The sequence below is a fragment of the Equus quagga genome, chromosome 14 (genome assembly GCF_021613505.1).
Source record: "Equus quagga isolate Etosha38 chromosome 14, UCLA_HA_Equagga_1.0, whole genome shotgun sequence".
In the NCBI taxonomy this organism is placed as follows: Eukaryota; Metazoa; Chordata; class Mammalia; order Perissodactyla; family Equidae; genus Equus; species Equus quagga.
The window spans coordinates 56,063,814-56,081,642 of NC_060280.1; the positions used below are offsets into that span (position 1 = coordinate 56,063,814).

The 17,829-nt window shown below is 36.6% G+C and overlaps 1 protein-coding gene across 1 annotated transcript in view; it reads right to left on the bottom strand.

Annotated features, from left to right (window-relative positions):
- Window positions 1-2,163: 2,163 nt before the first annotated feature.
- The window catches only part of GUCY1A2 (guanylate cyclase 1 soluble subunit alpha 2), a 268,832-nt gene continuing 253,166 nt past the window's right edge, over window positions 2,164-17,829 (bottom strand). The window contains exon 8 of the mRNA XM_046686272.1: window positions 2,164-2,670. Coding sequence (XP_046542228.1) covers window positions 2,463-2,670 — 208 coding nt within the window. The 3' untranslated portion in view covers window positions 2,164-2,462. The remainder of the gene's footprint in view (window positions 2,671-17,829) is intronic.

The following is a 17,829-nucleotide window of genomic DNA, read 5'->3' on the forward strand; positions in this document are numbered from 1 at the left end:
TCTTCTTTAAGTAAAATCATATACACTAAGAAAGAGTTTGTTATTCTTCTGATAAACAATGTATATACAATCCTTGTCTAGGGTCTTATTACCAATTAACGGATAATGAAGTGGATTTTCAATGACGCTTTTAAAATATGCTTCCCATAGATAGTCTTAAGTACAGAAAGAATAATCATATGTTTAGAAGAGTTGTTTAGACAAATCTTTACAAAAAGCAGAGGAATAGATTGGATGACTCCTGGAAGTCCTTTTTAGCCTTATAGTTACAAAACACAATATTTACCACCAAAATATTTATTGATTTACTATATCATAATAAGCTCTAAGTTACTGTGCAGAAAAAGGATAAATGACTTCAGTGAGCTTGATTCTGTCCCCATGCTTCTGTGCTATCAGGAGCCCATCAGCATAGCTAAGGTGTTTCCTATTCTTGACATGAGGATTGAGGCGCTCCCATCCTATTCTGTCCACATTGACTGTAAACCTCCTCCCTGTTCCCTATGAAGGAAGTGGGTTAATCTCCCAGTCCCCTGAAGAGATTCCGTTCTGAGTAATTACTCCCATGAGAGCATCCTGTCCTCAGCCTACACAGCCTCCTGTAAACACCTGGCCTTCTCACCCCGACATGGTTCAAAACAGAGACCCAGACCCAGGGAAGAATGGACAGGCAAGGATTCAGAGAGTTCTGGGTCTAGGTCCTGTCTCCACATGAAGAGTGTTGCATTAGTGTTCTCACAAGCCCCAGGGCGAGAACAGAGGTCAACAGTTATAAAAGCGATCACCATTATAACAAATACTTTGCATATCTATAAATGTTTTCTAGCTACCACTTAGAGAACTTAAAAACACTAATTAAGCCTCATAGACTACATTGGATACTAGTTAATATACTCCTTAGCTGAGTTATATCAAAACCAAATCATAATGCAGCCAAAATCCCTGACCAGAAAAAGAAAAACATCACCTTCAGTAGACATAAGCTACCAACGAGTATACCTACTGGAGTAAGAAAATGGCCACCCCAAGGTTCCAAGGAAACAAATGCTTCCAGCTCATGAACCTCAGTGGAAACTTAGGTTTTACATCTGATCCAAAATAGGAAATCTCTGGACACACCGTGCTCCTAATTTCAGGGTGAGTGTAATTATATTTTCATGCAGTGCTAATTACTGGGAACACGTCTTCCTTTTAACCAAACATGTGATGGTAGCCTATCTGTAACTATGGTGATTACTAGGTCTGAAGGTTAGACCCACTTCACTGAATTTAAAAGTCACATCAACCAAAGTGCAGAAGAATAATTGTTTAAAATTTCAAAGCCATAAAATACAGGTTTTTCTCTGTTTTTTATTATGCAAGAAGAAACAACATTCGTGGCAACATGTCCTGCACCACTTTCTCAGTAACGCCAGTATTCAAGGATTTCCTCCCAAGAGTGGCAGTTAGTCCTTAGCAGGCATCCACGGAGGAGGGGGAGGGGGAGTACTAACATGTCACTTAGCACGATTCTGTTTATCAGAACATAGTTGAGTATGTTGCAAGAACAACCTACATTTATAAGTGCTAAGTTGAAAAGGGTCCAATGTAGCAAAGCATTTCATCTTAACTGATATTTGTTAGAAGATGGCAAAAGGACATTTCCTTAATCTTGGTTACAGATATATCTGCTATTAGGAAATCCCATTTCATCTGGATTCCATACTACGTTAATTAAATCTAAAAGATATATTTACTAAGCAGACACACAATGCTTTCTCAGCATCTGAAATCCTTGGTTATATATATTGTCAGTCCAGGCTCTAGTCTCTCTAAATAAGTGGAACTATATTTGATTAATAGGTTAGAGTTACATAATATACCAACTATACAGTAGCAGATTCAGAAAATCTATTAATGTTGTGTGAAATGTAATTAACTAGAAGAAGAGAGATGTATAAAAATAGGTAATATCCCTAAAATATTTTGCTGAGTTATAGTTCTTCCTGCCGGGAAGTCGACCACACTGCCATGATATATGTATGAAATGTCTGTTCAGAAAAACCAAATTAGAAAATATTCCTCACATACCAACTCACTAAATGTAGGAATATATAATCAAAACTGGCTCTCAAAAGTGATACAAATATATAGGGAAAGATACCTGCATGTGCGACAAACAAGAAAACGCAGAATCTATTTATTGGTTAGTTTTGAAAGGGGGCCCATAGTTGTAATTAAAATATATATATGACCAAAAACACTCAAATAGATGGACACATCCTATTTCCCCCCTGCCCTCCAGTTTTTTAATGGATAGTCATCACCCACATTTTCTAGGATTATTGCCTGACATACCACAGAAATTCCGCTGCTTGTTCTCCACAAAGCAGTGAAAGAGAAGCCATCTCTTTCCGCTCTCCAGTCATGACCCACATTCTGGGCTTGTGCTTTTTGGAGGAGTCTCTGATCTGCAGCAGGTCTCAGAGGCTTGTCTCCCGGAGGAACATGGTGCCAATGTTGTAGGAAACCTTTTTTATTCTTGATGAAGACAGAGAAGGCTTCGGCTGCTTAGGACCAGTCCTCACCTCCAGGAAATAGCAGATCCCAGGGATTTCCTTTGGAAAGTTGTCTGGAAGCTCTTCACGGGACCGAGGAATGAATGTGAAACTTTCTTCCCATTTTAATAATCTAAGAAGAAAATATAGACAAGTGAATGCAATAGATAGGGGAAATGTGAATAAATGGACAGAATTTTAAAGAGTCAGGAAGCCTATTAATGACTGCGCTCATGCTAACGCCCCTATTTCGCTATATAGATGTGGCCTTCATAGGATTCCAAATACTAGGAAATGTTATTTCTCCAGAAAGATCCCTTCATGTTTTAATAATAATAAAAACACAAAGCCGCTCCTGGTACTACTTGAAAAAGTTCATTCAAGTTTGATTTCTTTGTAAAGAGCACTATTTGAAAATATTTGTTGATTTTTTTTTCTAAACAAAAGGCTAGGGAAACTGCATAATGCAAGTTTTTATTCAAGCATGCAGGATTTACCCTTTCTGTTTTTAAAAATGCCCAAATTCTAGAGCACTCCTTTTATGCTTCGTAGACTCCTGATAAGCTTTAAACGTGCGTCCTGTGTGTCAAACACATAAGTCAAGTATTTAGCTTTGTAGAACACCATTCACCACTCCACCTGTCTGTGATACCTGGTTACTGATTTCTGGCAATACATATTTTCTAAACTCACTAATATTAATGGTTTAACAGATTAATTCTTCCCTTCTAGTAACACTGAAAGACTCTTTTCTAGTACACTAACACTGGAGATTTATTCTTGTTCAGCTCCATAAAAGGCTCAGCTTGATAACCGTATTTAAAAATGTGGCCCAGCAATTCAATTTAATTCAACAATTCTTATGAGCTCCTTCTTATGGCCCAAGAAAAATTTCCTAGAGACTCTAGTGAATATAATGGTAAGTAGAATATACCTAAGAAGCTCAAAGTTTGATCAACAGAGATAGAAATGGAATAAAACAAGCAGAAAATAACTGAATAAACAAATTGAAAAAACCAGTAATATAAAACAGAATAGGATAGGTGCCATAAAAAAGGTAGATACAAAAGGGTTCTGACGTCCAAAAGAGGAAAAATGTTTGCAGTGGGAGGACCACAGTCTTCTTGAAAGAGATGGTACTTAAAGATAAGCAGAATTTCAACAAGCGGATGTGGAGAACAACACAAGCATAGGTTTAGAAGCAAGAAAATTATGATCAGGATCAACACGTTTCCAACCATTGGAATGCAGTACAGAATGAGGTAAGGATGAGAATTAAAGTTGAGGCGGTAGGTTAAGACAAAGTTTTGAAACCTAAACTCAAACTTTAGATTGTATTTGGGAGGCACAGTGGAGCCAAACCCATCATCTTTTTCCTAAAAACAACTCATTCTCCTAAGACAGGTTAATGTTACCAACAGATCTAAGTTATTCAGTGTAAGAGATGGGTCAGGGGAGAGAAGCCATTGTGACAGAGAGAAGGCAAAGTCAAAAAGACAATGAGTCCAAAGAGAACAAAAGATGTGTGAGAATGTAAGATCATTACACGAGCAATGATAATCTTTACACAAAGGAGAAGAAAAAGAAATCATTCATTCTCAATCATTCTTAATGAATACAAAATATCTGAAAGCAACAGTTGATGGTACTAAGAATTCTTACAATATGAGAAATCTATATTTGCTTTCATGAATCAGAGTCACAGTATTTTGCCTTATAAAGGAAAAAAAAATCTAATCCACTATCCCTTAAAAAATATTACACGATGATTATATTAACTTGGGATACAAGGAAGTGAGGCTCATTCTAAGGTTCCAAAATTCTTTCAACTGTCTTATCATTTCATCCACACATTATAACCCTATGCCAAAGCATAACATGTTTTTCTTTGACAGAAGTGTGAAAGTGAGTCCAGAACAAGTTAGAGTGATTTGCTCATGAAAGTAGCAAACAGTGGTGGCACTGGAACTGGAATCCAGATCTGTTAACTCCTAGTCAAGCTTAGCCCTACAAAAAATTATAAGACTGCACTAGGATAGCTTGCCATCACAAAACAGCTAAACTGAGATGGAGATGGGGTATTAACGACAATCGTAATGGAAATCTTCAGTACTGTTTGCTTTCTTTTTGTTTTTACACATGTTGATTTTCTTTACATATATAATCAGTTACTTCAGAAATAAAATGTGAAATACTCTAATCAATAGTTTGGATTAGCCACAAATTCCACAATGATTTTACATAGCTCAAATAGTACAATCACCGATGTGCAACATGTCGGTGTTGATCAATGATGTCACTCAATCAACAAACATTCGTTGAGTGCCTGTCACACGCTAAAATAGTCCTCTGAATGGAGGAGAATAAGTGGTGGTGCACAGAATAAGTTAACACAAAATTAAAAGACAAGAAATATTGATAGAAACAGATTAGCAATACAAGGCAATATATGGTACAACATATGATACAATCCAAAGGAGGAAATTCTGTAGGGCAAAGGGAGAAATGATGACTATGGATCTTGGTAGGAAAGTCAAGAACCAAAGCAATAAAGTTCACTTCCACCAACTACAAAATAGAGCCATATATTCACTTTCCAACAAGTTTCCTTAAATGCCCTAATCAACAAAGAGAACTCCACATGAGCTACACTCTTCTCTCTCTATATGTTAAGCCTCTAATTTCTCTCTTTTGTGGTTTGTTTGCCTCACCAAGGTCTTTACATTTTGTTATAGCTGAGATTTTCTGACAGTGAAAAATAAAATTGGGGTTACATGGATGACAGTACTTATAAATGACTGAGAAAAGGGTGTACTAGCTGCTTTGGATGCCAAGACTTTTAAATAATTCACTCCTCTTTAGCTGGGAGAAAATTCTTCATAATGAATTGATCTCTTAACATTTTAAACACATCTCATATATAGTGTGCTAAAAATCACACAGACAACAGCTTTTATGGTGTTTTGCTCCTTTCCAAGTAAACATATGGGTATCAATAAACAATACAGTTTTAAATTTCGATAATAAAAATGAGAGCACAGGAGGATAAATTGATCCAAACTGCTGTAATATCCAGGCTTTAGCAGTCTTTGTGTATGTGAACACTGATGCGCCGTATTCAGATGATTTCCAACAGGGCAATCTGAACGAGTTACTGGTGGGTCTGTGCAGGAGGTCAGGGGAAACATTTCACATAGCATGCCTGGTGATGATGAGTCATGGTGCTGAATAAATCATCAAATGTGTATAAAGGGATTAAGAATTTACACACTGATCACCCCAGAACCTCTGATCCCCACTGAAATGCATTATTAAGTCCTGGTCCCTGGGCTGGCTCTAAAGCTCTGCCTAACAATCCATTTCTTCAGCAACTGAGGGCTGATAGAGAAGTTTAGATGCTACGTAAATCTAAATTAATCCCCAGCTGTAATCCCCAGCTGGTTGATATACAACCTGGGAGTTTCAGCAACATGTTTAATAAGTATTTGGAAGCCACACAAATCCTAGTTTACCTGCCTGTCACCCTTCCTTGTCTCAACAGACTTTTTCCTATAAATTGATTTTCAAGATGAAAATTCCCTGCTGCTTTGGATCAATGGGTGGCCCCCATACATGTGAGGGAAGCTTGATACGACGGAGGTCCATGGAGCTGCTCCCTCACTGCTGGTTTCTGACTCCCTCGGCTCTTGTTTATGTACCCATTTCCCCCTGTTTTCACCAAGCTTTGTGCTCTGACATATATTCTGTCTTAGAAGAAGATCTGAAACTTATTCACACTGAGGTACAAATGACCCAAATGTAATTTACATTTTAATACAAGATTCAGAGTTCAAAAAAAATAATGGAATTTTAAGGATGACATCTCAGGCATCCTATTCTGGCATTTACTGCCTTCTCCAAATCATACATTCAATTGGCATATATAAAGTACATCTATAAGGCAGAAGCCAGAATTTGGTCTTTGATTCCTCTATATCCTTTTCTTCAATTCTATACTTAGATTCCAATACTATTTAGGGAGGTCTCCATGGCCACTTGCTATGTGCTTTTCCCATACTAGTCCAAGACTGTAGAATCTGGAAAGATAACCAATCATGCAATTCTCAAACCAGGCTTCACCTTACACCTAGAACCATGCAGTCATCTGGTCGTGAGTTCAGCAGTCAACTCGTCAAGTTAGTTATTAACTGCTTTCTACCAGCTAGGTGCTGAACCAACATGTTCCTGCTTCCTACCATATTATTTATGGAGAAGACTGAGAGGGAAAGAAGGAATTTTGATTTTTGATAAAAATGTCTTTCCATAAAGTGGTATTTTTCTGTTTGTTTTGGGTGAACGGACTTCATGGATAACTCCATAGACAGGGTTAACCTTGTGGAAATTAATAGATCTAGTTCCAGTCTCTAATGGTGACCAACTGTTATATGCAGTCCTTTAACACCTGCATGTTTGAAACTATCATGCAAGATTGGAAAATCTCTCATTTGTTTCAACAGTTGGAAAGGTCTGTGTAACGTGCAGAGTTATACGAGAGCAACAACTCGGAATGCTATCTACCGGAGTCATCACAAATTTGTCTACGAATTCCCATGCTTTTCTCACCACAGGATGCTTGAAGACTAAGGCAAGAGACAATAGAATATAAGGCATCTTGCAGAGCTGAGGACTAGAAAAAGACATGTGGACAGGGACCTTTTAAAGACTTTGTCTGAAATCCTAAGTTTGCTCTTCTTTCAACTTCATTGGTTTGATGAGGCATTAAATTCTTGTTTAGAAATTATTTTCCCCTCAGTATTTTGCTGCTAAAAAGGCTGATGCTAGTCTGTTTCCTAATCCAGTGGATGTGAACTTTCTCCTAATCTGTCAGTCTCTCTCTCTCTCATCATCATCATCATCATCATCATCATCATCATCGTCACCACCACCATATATCTCTGATGGTTTGAAAATTAATGACAATATCCTTCAATGTACCTTTTTTATTCATTAAAATGACTACTAAGTGGAACTTTTTGATACAGTAAGGTATATCTTTCAGTTCTGGGAAATGTTTTGTGTTACTTCTTTGGTAATTTCTTATGCTTTTTCTGTATGTTTTCTTCCTAGATTTCTGCTTAGTCAGATACTGGACTTAGTAAATTGATCCTCCAATTTGTTTTCCTTTCTCTTTGATTTACTTGTTCATTTTTAAATTCTTCTCTCTGCAAGATTGCATCCAACATTATCTTCTAATTCTTATAGTGAATTTTAAAGTTTCAGATACCACATTTTTAATTTCTAAGTGCTCATTCTTGTTATGTTATTGTTTCTTTTTTATTGTGCCATGTTCTTATTTACTATCTTGAACGTACGACAGTATTAATCATCCTTTTATTAAGTTTCTTTTGTTATTGGTATTATCTCTGTTTCCTCCAAATGTTCATTGACTAGTTGTTGTTGTTGTTGTTGGCTTGTTTATTTTGGTCTTTCTCTTTCATGTTAAAGGCATTCAACAAATGACTAATATCCTTAGAAGTTTCTTTCTTTCTTATTTTCTTTATTTAAAGATTGGCAACTCAGCTAACATCTGTTGCCAATCTTTTGTTTTTTTCCCCTTCTTCTCCCCAAAGCTCACCAGTACATAGTTGTATATTCTAGTTGCAGGTCCTTCTGGTTGTGCTACGTGGGACGCCGCCTCAGCATGGCTTGATGAGCAGTGCCATGTCTGCACCCAGGATCCGAGCTGGCAAAATCCCAGGTTGCCAAAGGGAAGTGCCTGAACTTAACCACTTGGCCACAGGGCCGGCCCCAGAAGTCTTTCTGTTTAAGTGTGATGCATTAAAATATGATTGGAAGTTTTATGTGTGGCAAAATTTTGTAGAATTGTGGGTTTCCTCTGACCATTTCATTAGGGCTCCTAAATATTAATATATTTAGTGTTTTTGCCTTGGACCAATTTACACAAGTAACAATGTTCCAATCTTGCCTGTGGGATTACAAATGGCTTCTGGCATTCTGAAAGTTGAATGGAGGAAATGGACTAAGAATCTCACTGTTCAGTTTGTAGACTTTTACTTAATCCCCTTATATTTACCTGCCTGAGTTTAGAGCCACTTTGGTTCAATATCTTGGGAAAACAAAACTTTTATGTCTTTCTAGAGACACTTGTCCCCTCAAATCTATTCTTTCTCAGTAGTAGAATTTTAGATAAACATGTGACTACCCAGACAGAAACTACCTTTCCCAATTTCCCTTCCAACTAAGGTGCTGAGTGATTACTAGGTTCCTACAATTATATGCACTTGCCCAAGAATTGCTGAAGTGAAGTAGATTCCATTTTCCTTTGGCAACTGACTATTAACACTGGTTATTAAGATCAGGTTTTGCAGAAGAAGAATTCAGTTTCTAGCTTCCTAACTGTCAAGAAAATGGCCCACTATTGGTGGATTTTTAACCTAACTTTGTAATTATTGGAATACATATTTAGGCATCCATTTTAGACCTTCCTGATATTCAACGGCTAGTATGACTGTGGCCATGGCTCCAGACCTACACGATTATAGCTCCAGTGGTGGCCTCAGAGATGGGAGCTTACCTAAGTGGTCAGTTTTACATTTTAAGGGCATCTTTTCAAGACATCCAGCTTTGAACCTGTTGTTTTATCATTTCCATTGATTCTGTAAGCACATCATTCCTTGTACTAAATATCTTTCTGCTTAAAATACCTGGAGTGTTTTTTACTTCCTGTACTTTTTCTGAAATTCCTCTTGGTCATATGTTGAGGCTTGTAGATTAATCCTCTAATTAGCTTCTCTCTCTCTCTCTCTGCTGCTATTTAGATTTAGAGTGAATATGCTCTTCTTATCTGTACGTTTTTCTGTAGGACCTGAGACTTCAGATCTCTCCTCTGCACTAAGCCAAATACCTCTCATGTATATACTTTCCATCTTGCTCTCTTCCAGTGTTAAGACCTTTTGCATTCCATATGTATGTGTATGTGTATATATATATATATGCTGAGATGCTGAGAGAGAGTTAGGGAGTTAGACTTCTTTCATATCTTTACTATCATTTTACTATTGTTTTAGAAAAGATAAATGATAAACACAGGTGTTCAATCTGCTGTGTTAAATTAGATATTTCTGTTGTTGCTAATTATTCATCTGAATATCTTTTTGCTAAGGAATGCATTTGGACTCTATTATGATGGAATTAGACACTATGTCTCTGAGCGCTGGAGAAGGATGGCAGTTCCAGAGAAAAAAAAAGATGAAGATTCCCTGTGTTTTTCCACGTGTTCTCTGGTTCTTGAATTTTTCCTATTCACCTTCTTTCCACCTGAGTGGAAGAAAAGAAGGAACTCTGATCTCTATTTCTGCTTTGTGCTTCACTGCTCCAAGATCTGATGCAGTCTGAAGAGAGGCTCAATGAAATTATAGTGATTGAGTCAGCTAGACAGCAGAAAATCCTTTGAAATTCAATAATACATTCTCTGGAAATAACATTCTTATCCAAATAAGGAAGTAAGACTCTAGCTCACTACGAAATAAAATGGAAGAAGGATCTCACCAAATTTTTATGCATTTTAAGATTACAAACACTTTAACTTGAAGATTTTGTGCCAATTTCATAAGATTATCAATTTTTAAAATTTTTTTTTTAAATTCAGGTTAATAGATTAGTTCTCAGAAAAGAGATAGTTTCCTTGTATGTCCTCTGAAAATTGTAAGGCAAAGAGCATCAGAGGCACTACTGTGACACCCCAGTTCATTTCTTTTTGCAACCACCCTGAGTTAACTATTAATGACAAAGCATGCTTACTCTGGATTCCATAGTCTGCATACCTGGTGCTTGCTGGAAAATGCATATTGTCTGGCATGCATTTCCTATTTGAGTGGCACATTTATTTTTAAAAGTGGACAATCTTCCATTGATTCTATTATAAATAAAAAAATTAGGACCAGAATCAATTTAAAAGAATTTTAAGTTTCATATTTTATATATTACTGAATGAATCAGAGAATTCACCTAGATGTATTATAAGGAGAACACAAAGAGTTATAATGACTTCACTTCCAAGAAGTCAAGTCAGCCTGGGGAAACTATTTAGAGGCTAGAAAACAAAAGTCAAACTTTTTTCCTTTTCTTCAAGAAAACTTTTTTCTATTTCTTTTTGAACAATATTTTATAGCAAGAATTCTTAGCAAATTCCCCTAAAGCAATGTTTCTCAGAAATACTAATTTTTATGAAGAGAAACTTTGGTAAGATAGTAAATAGGGATCACACAGGTGAGGAGGTTGGTGGGTAAACTGTAAATCTGGTCTCTTACAATTTAGAGCCCCGCATCATACAGGAGGCATAGGAGCAAATTAGCTAATGGCATTGGTTAAGTCATGTAAATTCTCTGGTTCTCCCAGTTTCCTTGTGGAAAAAGAAAGATTTTGATCTAATTTATTTCAAAGATTATATACAGCTCTAACATTTAGTGGAGGCTGAGATTTTATATATTACTCAGATTATAGAGGGTCACAAAAAGCAACATGATCAAATATTTTTGTTTTAGACTTGCAAATCTGAAAAAGTCGCAAGATCTCCAGAGAAAACCCTGCTGTGTTGGCCGATATCATAAAATCTGATTAAAGAGCAGTTTTGATTTAGTAATGGGTGACTAATGCATGAGAATCTTTACACTTCAATCGGAGCCATGAAAAGGATTCTTGAGTATGGCATTTAGAGCAGAGATTTCTCTAGGTGCACAGAGTGTTACACACAAAAGAAGAGTGAGAGGAGCTGACTAATATAAGATTAAGTCCCAAGTAAGACCAGTTTCAATTTTCTAGTGTAAAAATGACTTCTCCAAACATACTGTATTTTGTTACATATTAAAATGTTCTCATAATACAACTCGTGATTTGTTTTTTTGGAAAGTACACTGCTTTGTTCTGAGGGGAATTGAAACTATCTATTTCCTTAATATACCAACACAATGTACAAGCAATTCAATATAATATGATATAAAATCTTGCCAATCCTTTAAAGAACAGTGTGCATATATGAGAAAAAAGGAAAAAGAGATACTGATTTAGATTAAATGCTAAACCTAAAAGTAAGAATTTTAAAAGAAAAAATAAGTTCATAAGACATTATTTTTAAAAATGAGTAAACCTGGCTTTCCAGTTCCAAGGCCCAGAGTTGACCACACAATACATAGAATGGCTATGTGCTTTTGCCCAATCAGCCCTGTAATTATTTCTTTAAAGGTGTTCATACCTTATATACTTTCCTTCCATTCCCACTATCACAGTCCCAGCTCATGACTGTACTATAGGCCAGGAACAACACTGTCGCTTCTTAACAGTCATGTTTCCTCCAGTTTTCCCACTCCATTCCCTGTGGAGCATCACCTCCCAATAAGTTTTCCTTTGATCATGTTGTTTCCAGGCTCAAAAACATTCAACAGGTCTCTCGTAGCATATAAGATCCACTATTATCTAAGTTGAAAATAAATTCTCAGCCTTAGCAGATGTTAGAACTGTAATATATTGTTTCAAATGAACATTTTATTTGGGAATAATTTTAGATTTACAGAAGCATTGCAAAGACAGTGCAGTAAGTTCCTATATCCTCTTTACTCGGTCTCCCCCAATGTTAACATTCCACATAACTCTGGTACATTTGCCAAAACTAAGAAATTAATAATAGTATATTATTATTATTATTATCTGAATTACAGACTTTATTCAGATTTCACTGCTTTTCCACTGATGTCCTTTTTATGTTCCAGGACTGAGTGTAAAATTTTGGGAAATAATTTAGACCTAATTGTTTTTTTCTAATTTATGAGGAAATGGAGGATGAGGTTATTCATTCGACTTACTTAGGGTCATAAACTAATTAATGGCAGAACAGGAATGTGAACTTCAGTCTCCTGATATCTTTTATTTGGTCATTCATTTAGTTAACCAGCCAGTAGTGATTCTTAATATTTTCTGACTTATGGGCCACTTTGGAAATCTGATGAGAGTATTAGAAAGAAAATCCTTTCAGAAAAGTACTCATGTGAGTACACATAGAAAATATGTCAGGAAACTCATAAACACACTAATCCCTAGACTGACTTAAATGCTACACCATCCCCAATATCTCAACAACACCACTTTTATCTATGTTCTACCTTGGATTTTTAAAATTGGATTTTACTTGAATTGGTTCCACAGTGAACAAATGTTTAAAAATTACTTTTCTACTTGGCCTTTTTAGCTAAAATGTGAACATCTAAAAAAAAATTCAGAAAGGGTCCTTTATCGTTTGTTAATTAGAAAATAAACATTGACCTCCAGGTCACCTGAAATGATGCCATTTTTCAATAGAGAAAGGAAAAGGAGGATGTGGTATGGTTTCCTCCCTTGTTTTAGATTATGCTCAATTATCTTAGCAACCAATTTTCACTTTACAGTGATTTAGATAACGTGAACAATTTACTTAAACTTGGTATTATTTGTAAACATATTATTTATGGCCAATAAAATAACTATTATTCATACTTCATAGAAATTCCTTTTTTGTTTTAATAGGTGTCCTCCATATAAGAACTACGGACATGAACAAGATTAGTGTCTTTAAATTCTGAACCCTTAACTAGATAATTAGCCTTTTAGCATTAAGGTCATGGGAAAAGGGAAACACCCTTCGACACAGTACGGACTGCGTCCTAATGTAGCACCAGCAATGCTTCTACATTCAGTCTTGAGCCTGATCATATAGACCAAACCTGTGCCAAATGCTTAACCAGACCATAAAGAAACAAATGGCAAAACTGCCAGACCCACTCTTACATTTTATATCTATGAAATAATAAAAATAACTAACCATTCTTCACAGTACTTACTTATATATTTTTGCTTTGATTCTGACAACGAATTGAGCAATTCAATCTAGATAAGTGAGCTAATAGATGAGTGTGTACAATTTTTACTATAAAAACAGCTGCAACATTATATTCTGATCCTCAAAGACTTCACTATTATGACCAAAATCTGCTGGTAAATACATGGAATGGCTGAGGTGAGATATTCTAAAAATCAAAAAATTATGCCAGATTTATTTTAAGAAATTAGGAAATATTATTATTTTCAATCCTCAGAATTATATTTTCCAGGGAAAATGCGTTTTGATACAACAGGGAGACAAAGGAAGAAAGAGCCAAGTAAAAATGTCTAAACGAGCAGAATATCTCATTCAATTTTGCTGGATGTGACTTTTATTGGCACATCTAAAAGGGTAATATTAATGTTGCTGTCTGTAATTGGAAAAATATAAATATAATTCTTGAGGCACAGCTGAAGTTTTCCTTTTGGGAAAACTATTAAGTCATTTGTCTTTACTGATTATTTTTCTTTTGTAAAATATGGTGTTTACTGTTTTGGTGCTTCTATAAAGGATAAGATGATCAATAAAGTCACTTAAAAGACTGACAGGACAGTAAAATATCAGCCCAAACATTTTTTTTAATTATTATTTTTTAAAATATCAAGTCATTAGTACAGATGAGCATTTGGATTTTTTAAAAACAGGAGGCTACAGATGAACTACTAGGCAGGAGTTTCCTGACGCTCTGTGGATGTCTTTCCCACACTAGGTGTCTATAGCAAGAAGAGTTAGTATTTACAATGGAGTGTCTCACTCTTGTATAATAATTATATTGACAAAGGAATAGAAGTAGATTTTCTAGCTAGTGTTGTTAACTAGTGTTAGTAACTATTAACTTTAACATGCAAAGAAAAATAGACCCAAGTAACTTCACCTTTCTTCAACTATTCCATGCATACCTCAATATACTAGAAAGCTGCATTCCTCCAAATTGTCTATAAAGTTCTGAATAGAAGCCTACATTCTCAGTGACTTTTATTATATGCATTAGACACAAAATATTTTAGCCTCACAGAAACAAAAGACGGTTTTCTATCTAACTTGGAGGTCTCTATCTGCCATAGCTTTGTCGTGTACACTCATGTTCAGATCCAGACTTAGAGATACTGGTATGCTTAGAAATATGGAGACTCTAAGTAAATATTTTAGGAGGAACATACTTCTTCGTTACCCTGAGTATGGAAAGAACTCCAGGAGAGCAAAATTGCAACGTGGACGTGTTTATTTGAGACAGGCTAGGAAGGAAATCTCGCCTGCTCTGATTCCAGCCTGCTTCCTATTGCTCTCTTTACCACTCTCCTACAGAGGAAGTTCTCTCATCAAGGTAAGTTATATTTAGAAATTATTGTTCCTGGGCCCGACCATTGGCACAGTGCTTAAGTTCTCATGTTCCGCTTCTCAGCAGCCCGGGGTTCACCGGTTCGGATCCCGGGTGCAGACATCGCACCGCTTGGCAAAGCCATGCTGTGGTAGGCATCCCACATATAAAGTAGAGGAAGATGGGCATGGATGTTAGCTCAGGGCCAGTCTTGCTCAGCAAAAAGAGGAGGATTGGCAGTAGTTAGCTCAGGGCTAATCTTCCTCAAAATAAAAAAAAAAAAAAGAAATTATTGTTTCTTACCATTAGCTACTGACCCAAAGAAACAGTATGGCCATGGATAAGAACTCAGGCTCTAGAGTAAAGCAACCAAGGATTTGAATTCTGATTCCCACACTTCTTTAGCTGTGGGTTCTTTGTGACTTATTTAACCTTTAAGCCTCAGTTTCTTCTCCTCTGAAAAATAAAGACCGTAACAATGCTTAACTCACAGCCTTCCTGTGAAGATTAAATGAGGTAATGTGAATAAACTGCTTAGAATAAGTAACTCACTAAATGTTTGCTATTACTATCATGACACTTTAGAGCTAAAAGACATTTTAGAGATCATCTAGGTCATCTCCCCCAAGCCCAGAAACATCACCTGGTTTGCCAAAAATCACACAGCAAGTTAACATCTGAACCAAGATGACATTCAGTTCTCCTGATTCCTTGGCTGGAAAACTAAGCATTATCCCAAACTCTAGCCTAAACAAGGTACTCTGTGCAGTTTTAAGCTTGGTGCTGGTGGTCTAAAGATGCCTTAAATTAAGTATTAAAACCTTTTGAGTGCCTAGCTTTTTAAAGAGATTATATGGGGGTTGTGCTGTCTGAGAGCCAATTGTGAAGTGAGGAGACTGCAGTCAACTTTATAAGAATTCCAGGTTTCTGGGCCAGCCCCAGTGGCCTAGTGGTTAAGTTCGGTGCACTCCACTTCAGTGGTCTGGGTTTGGTTCCCGGGCACAGACCTACACCACTCATCTGTCTGTGGCCATGCTGTGGCAGTGGCTCACATACAAAAAGAGAATGATTGGCAACAGATGTTAGCTTAGGGCAAATCTTCCTCAGCAAAAAAATAAAAGAAAAATTAAAAAAAATTCCATGTTTCTCAGGGCGGCTCCTTAATTTCCTCCTCAAGCCAAGGACTCTACTTTTTCCTAAATATAGAAATATAATTCAGTCCTTGTTATGGACTTAATGTTTGTGTCCTCCCAAAATTCATTTGTTGAAACCATACCTCTCAATGTCATGGTCTTAGGAGGTAGGGCTTTTGGGAGTTAGAACTAGATGAAGTCACGAAGGTGGAGCTCTCACAAATAGGATTACTGCCCTTGTAAGAGCCACAAGAGAGCTTGCTTCCTCTCTCTCTTTCTGCTACATGAGGATACAAGGAAAAGTCAGCCGTCTGCAAGCCACAAGAGAGCTCTCACCAGAACCCAGTCATGCTGGCACATGATCTCAAACTTCCAGCCTCCACAACTGTGAGGAATATATTTCTGTTCTCTATAAGCCACCCACTCTATGGCACTTTGTTAAAGCAGCATGAAATGACTAGGACAGTCCTATAGCAGGTTTCTCTCTTTAGGAATCTCTATCTTTAGTTCCAGTAAAAATCTTTTAGAAGCCATCTTGCAAAAGTCCTGTTCTTCCTCAGATTTTTTTTACATAATTGATACCTTAAAAAAAATTCTCAAAGATTAGGAAGTTTAAGTAGGATTGGGGCTATGGTTCTAGGCAGTTTTAGCCCTTAGATTTTTCCTTCATTGTAGGCAGGATAACCACCTCCTCCTACCCGTGCCACTAAAACAAGAACAAACAAAACTGTCCCTGTCACAATCCTGGGAACCTGTGAATATGTTAGGTTATATGGTGAAGATGAATTCAGGTTGCAGAAGGAATTACAGTCGCTAACCAGCTGACTTTAAAATAAGAAAATTATCCTGGATTATTCAATGGACCCAATGCAATCACAAGAGTCCTTAAAAATAGAAGAGGGAGGAAGAAGAAAAGAGTCAGAAACAGAAATGCGCCAATGGAAGCAGCCTCAGAGAGATGCAATATTACTGGCTTTATGACGGAGGAAAGAAGCCATGAGCCTAAGAACGCAGGTGGCCTCTAGAAGCTGGGAAAGGCAAGAAAACAGACTATCTCCTAGAACTTCCAGAAAAAAATGCAGCCCTGATAACACCTTGATTTTAGCCTAGTGAGATCCATATCAGACTTCTGTCCTACAGAACTGTAAGACAATAAATTTATGTCATTTAAGCTGAAAAGTCTGTGATAACCTAATCAACATACACGTAATTTTGTATCTCTGCTTAAAATGAGGATTTGCCAAGAAAATAGCCAGTTTTTAATCACATGACTGTGACTTAGTCATCAGTAAGATGCCTTTGCTAATAAAAACTTGTAGGAATAGGCTGACTCCTAGCTCAGTTCTGAGTCATAGCTCAAAATGCCGTTGGTCAAATTACCAAACCCACTGTTTTCTTTGGGACTGCCAGATGAGGTCTGTAACCCAACCATCATACATCATTCAGCATGGCTAAATTTATAAAATACGAGAATCAAGTGCAGGAGTAAGATAGCCTATTTCTTCATGGAAAGAACAGGATGAAGCGATAAATGAATGTCAACTATGTTTAAGTTTTAGGAGCTTTATAAACATCATATTTAATCCTAACAATTATCTTCTGAAATAGGTACCAATTTTAAAGATGAGAAAACTGAACCCAAAGGAATTTAATTGCTAAATTTCACACAAACAATAAGTTTTAAAGCCTGGATTCCAACCTAGGCACTCTGATTCTGGAGCTTGTGCACTTAACCACACTCCCCTGTCCTGTTCTATTACACATCCCTCCACATGACAGTAGTGCTTAGAAAGCAACTTGGTCTTAACAGAAGAAGGGGCTTTTCACAGTGAGTGAAAAATAGGCATTCTGAAAAGTCCAGAAGTAGATCAATTGTAACATGAGAAAAGCAGAAATGTTTAAAGTTCAAGTAAACTCTCATATCAAAGTAAC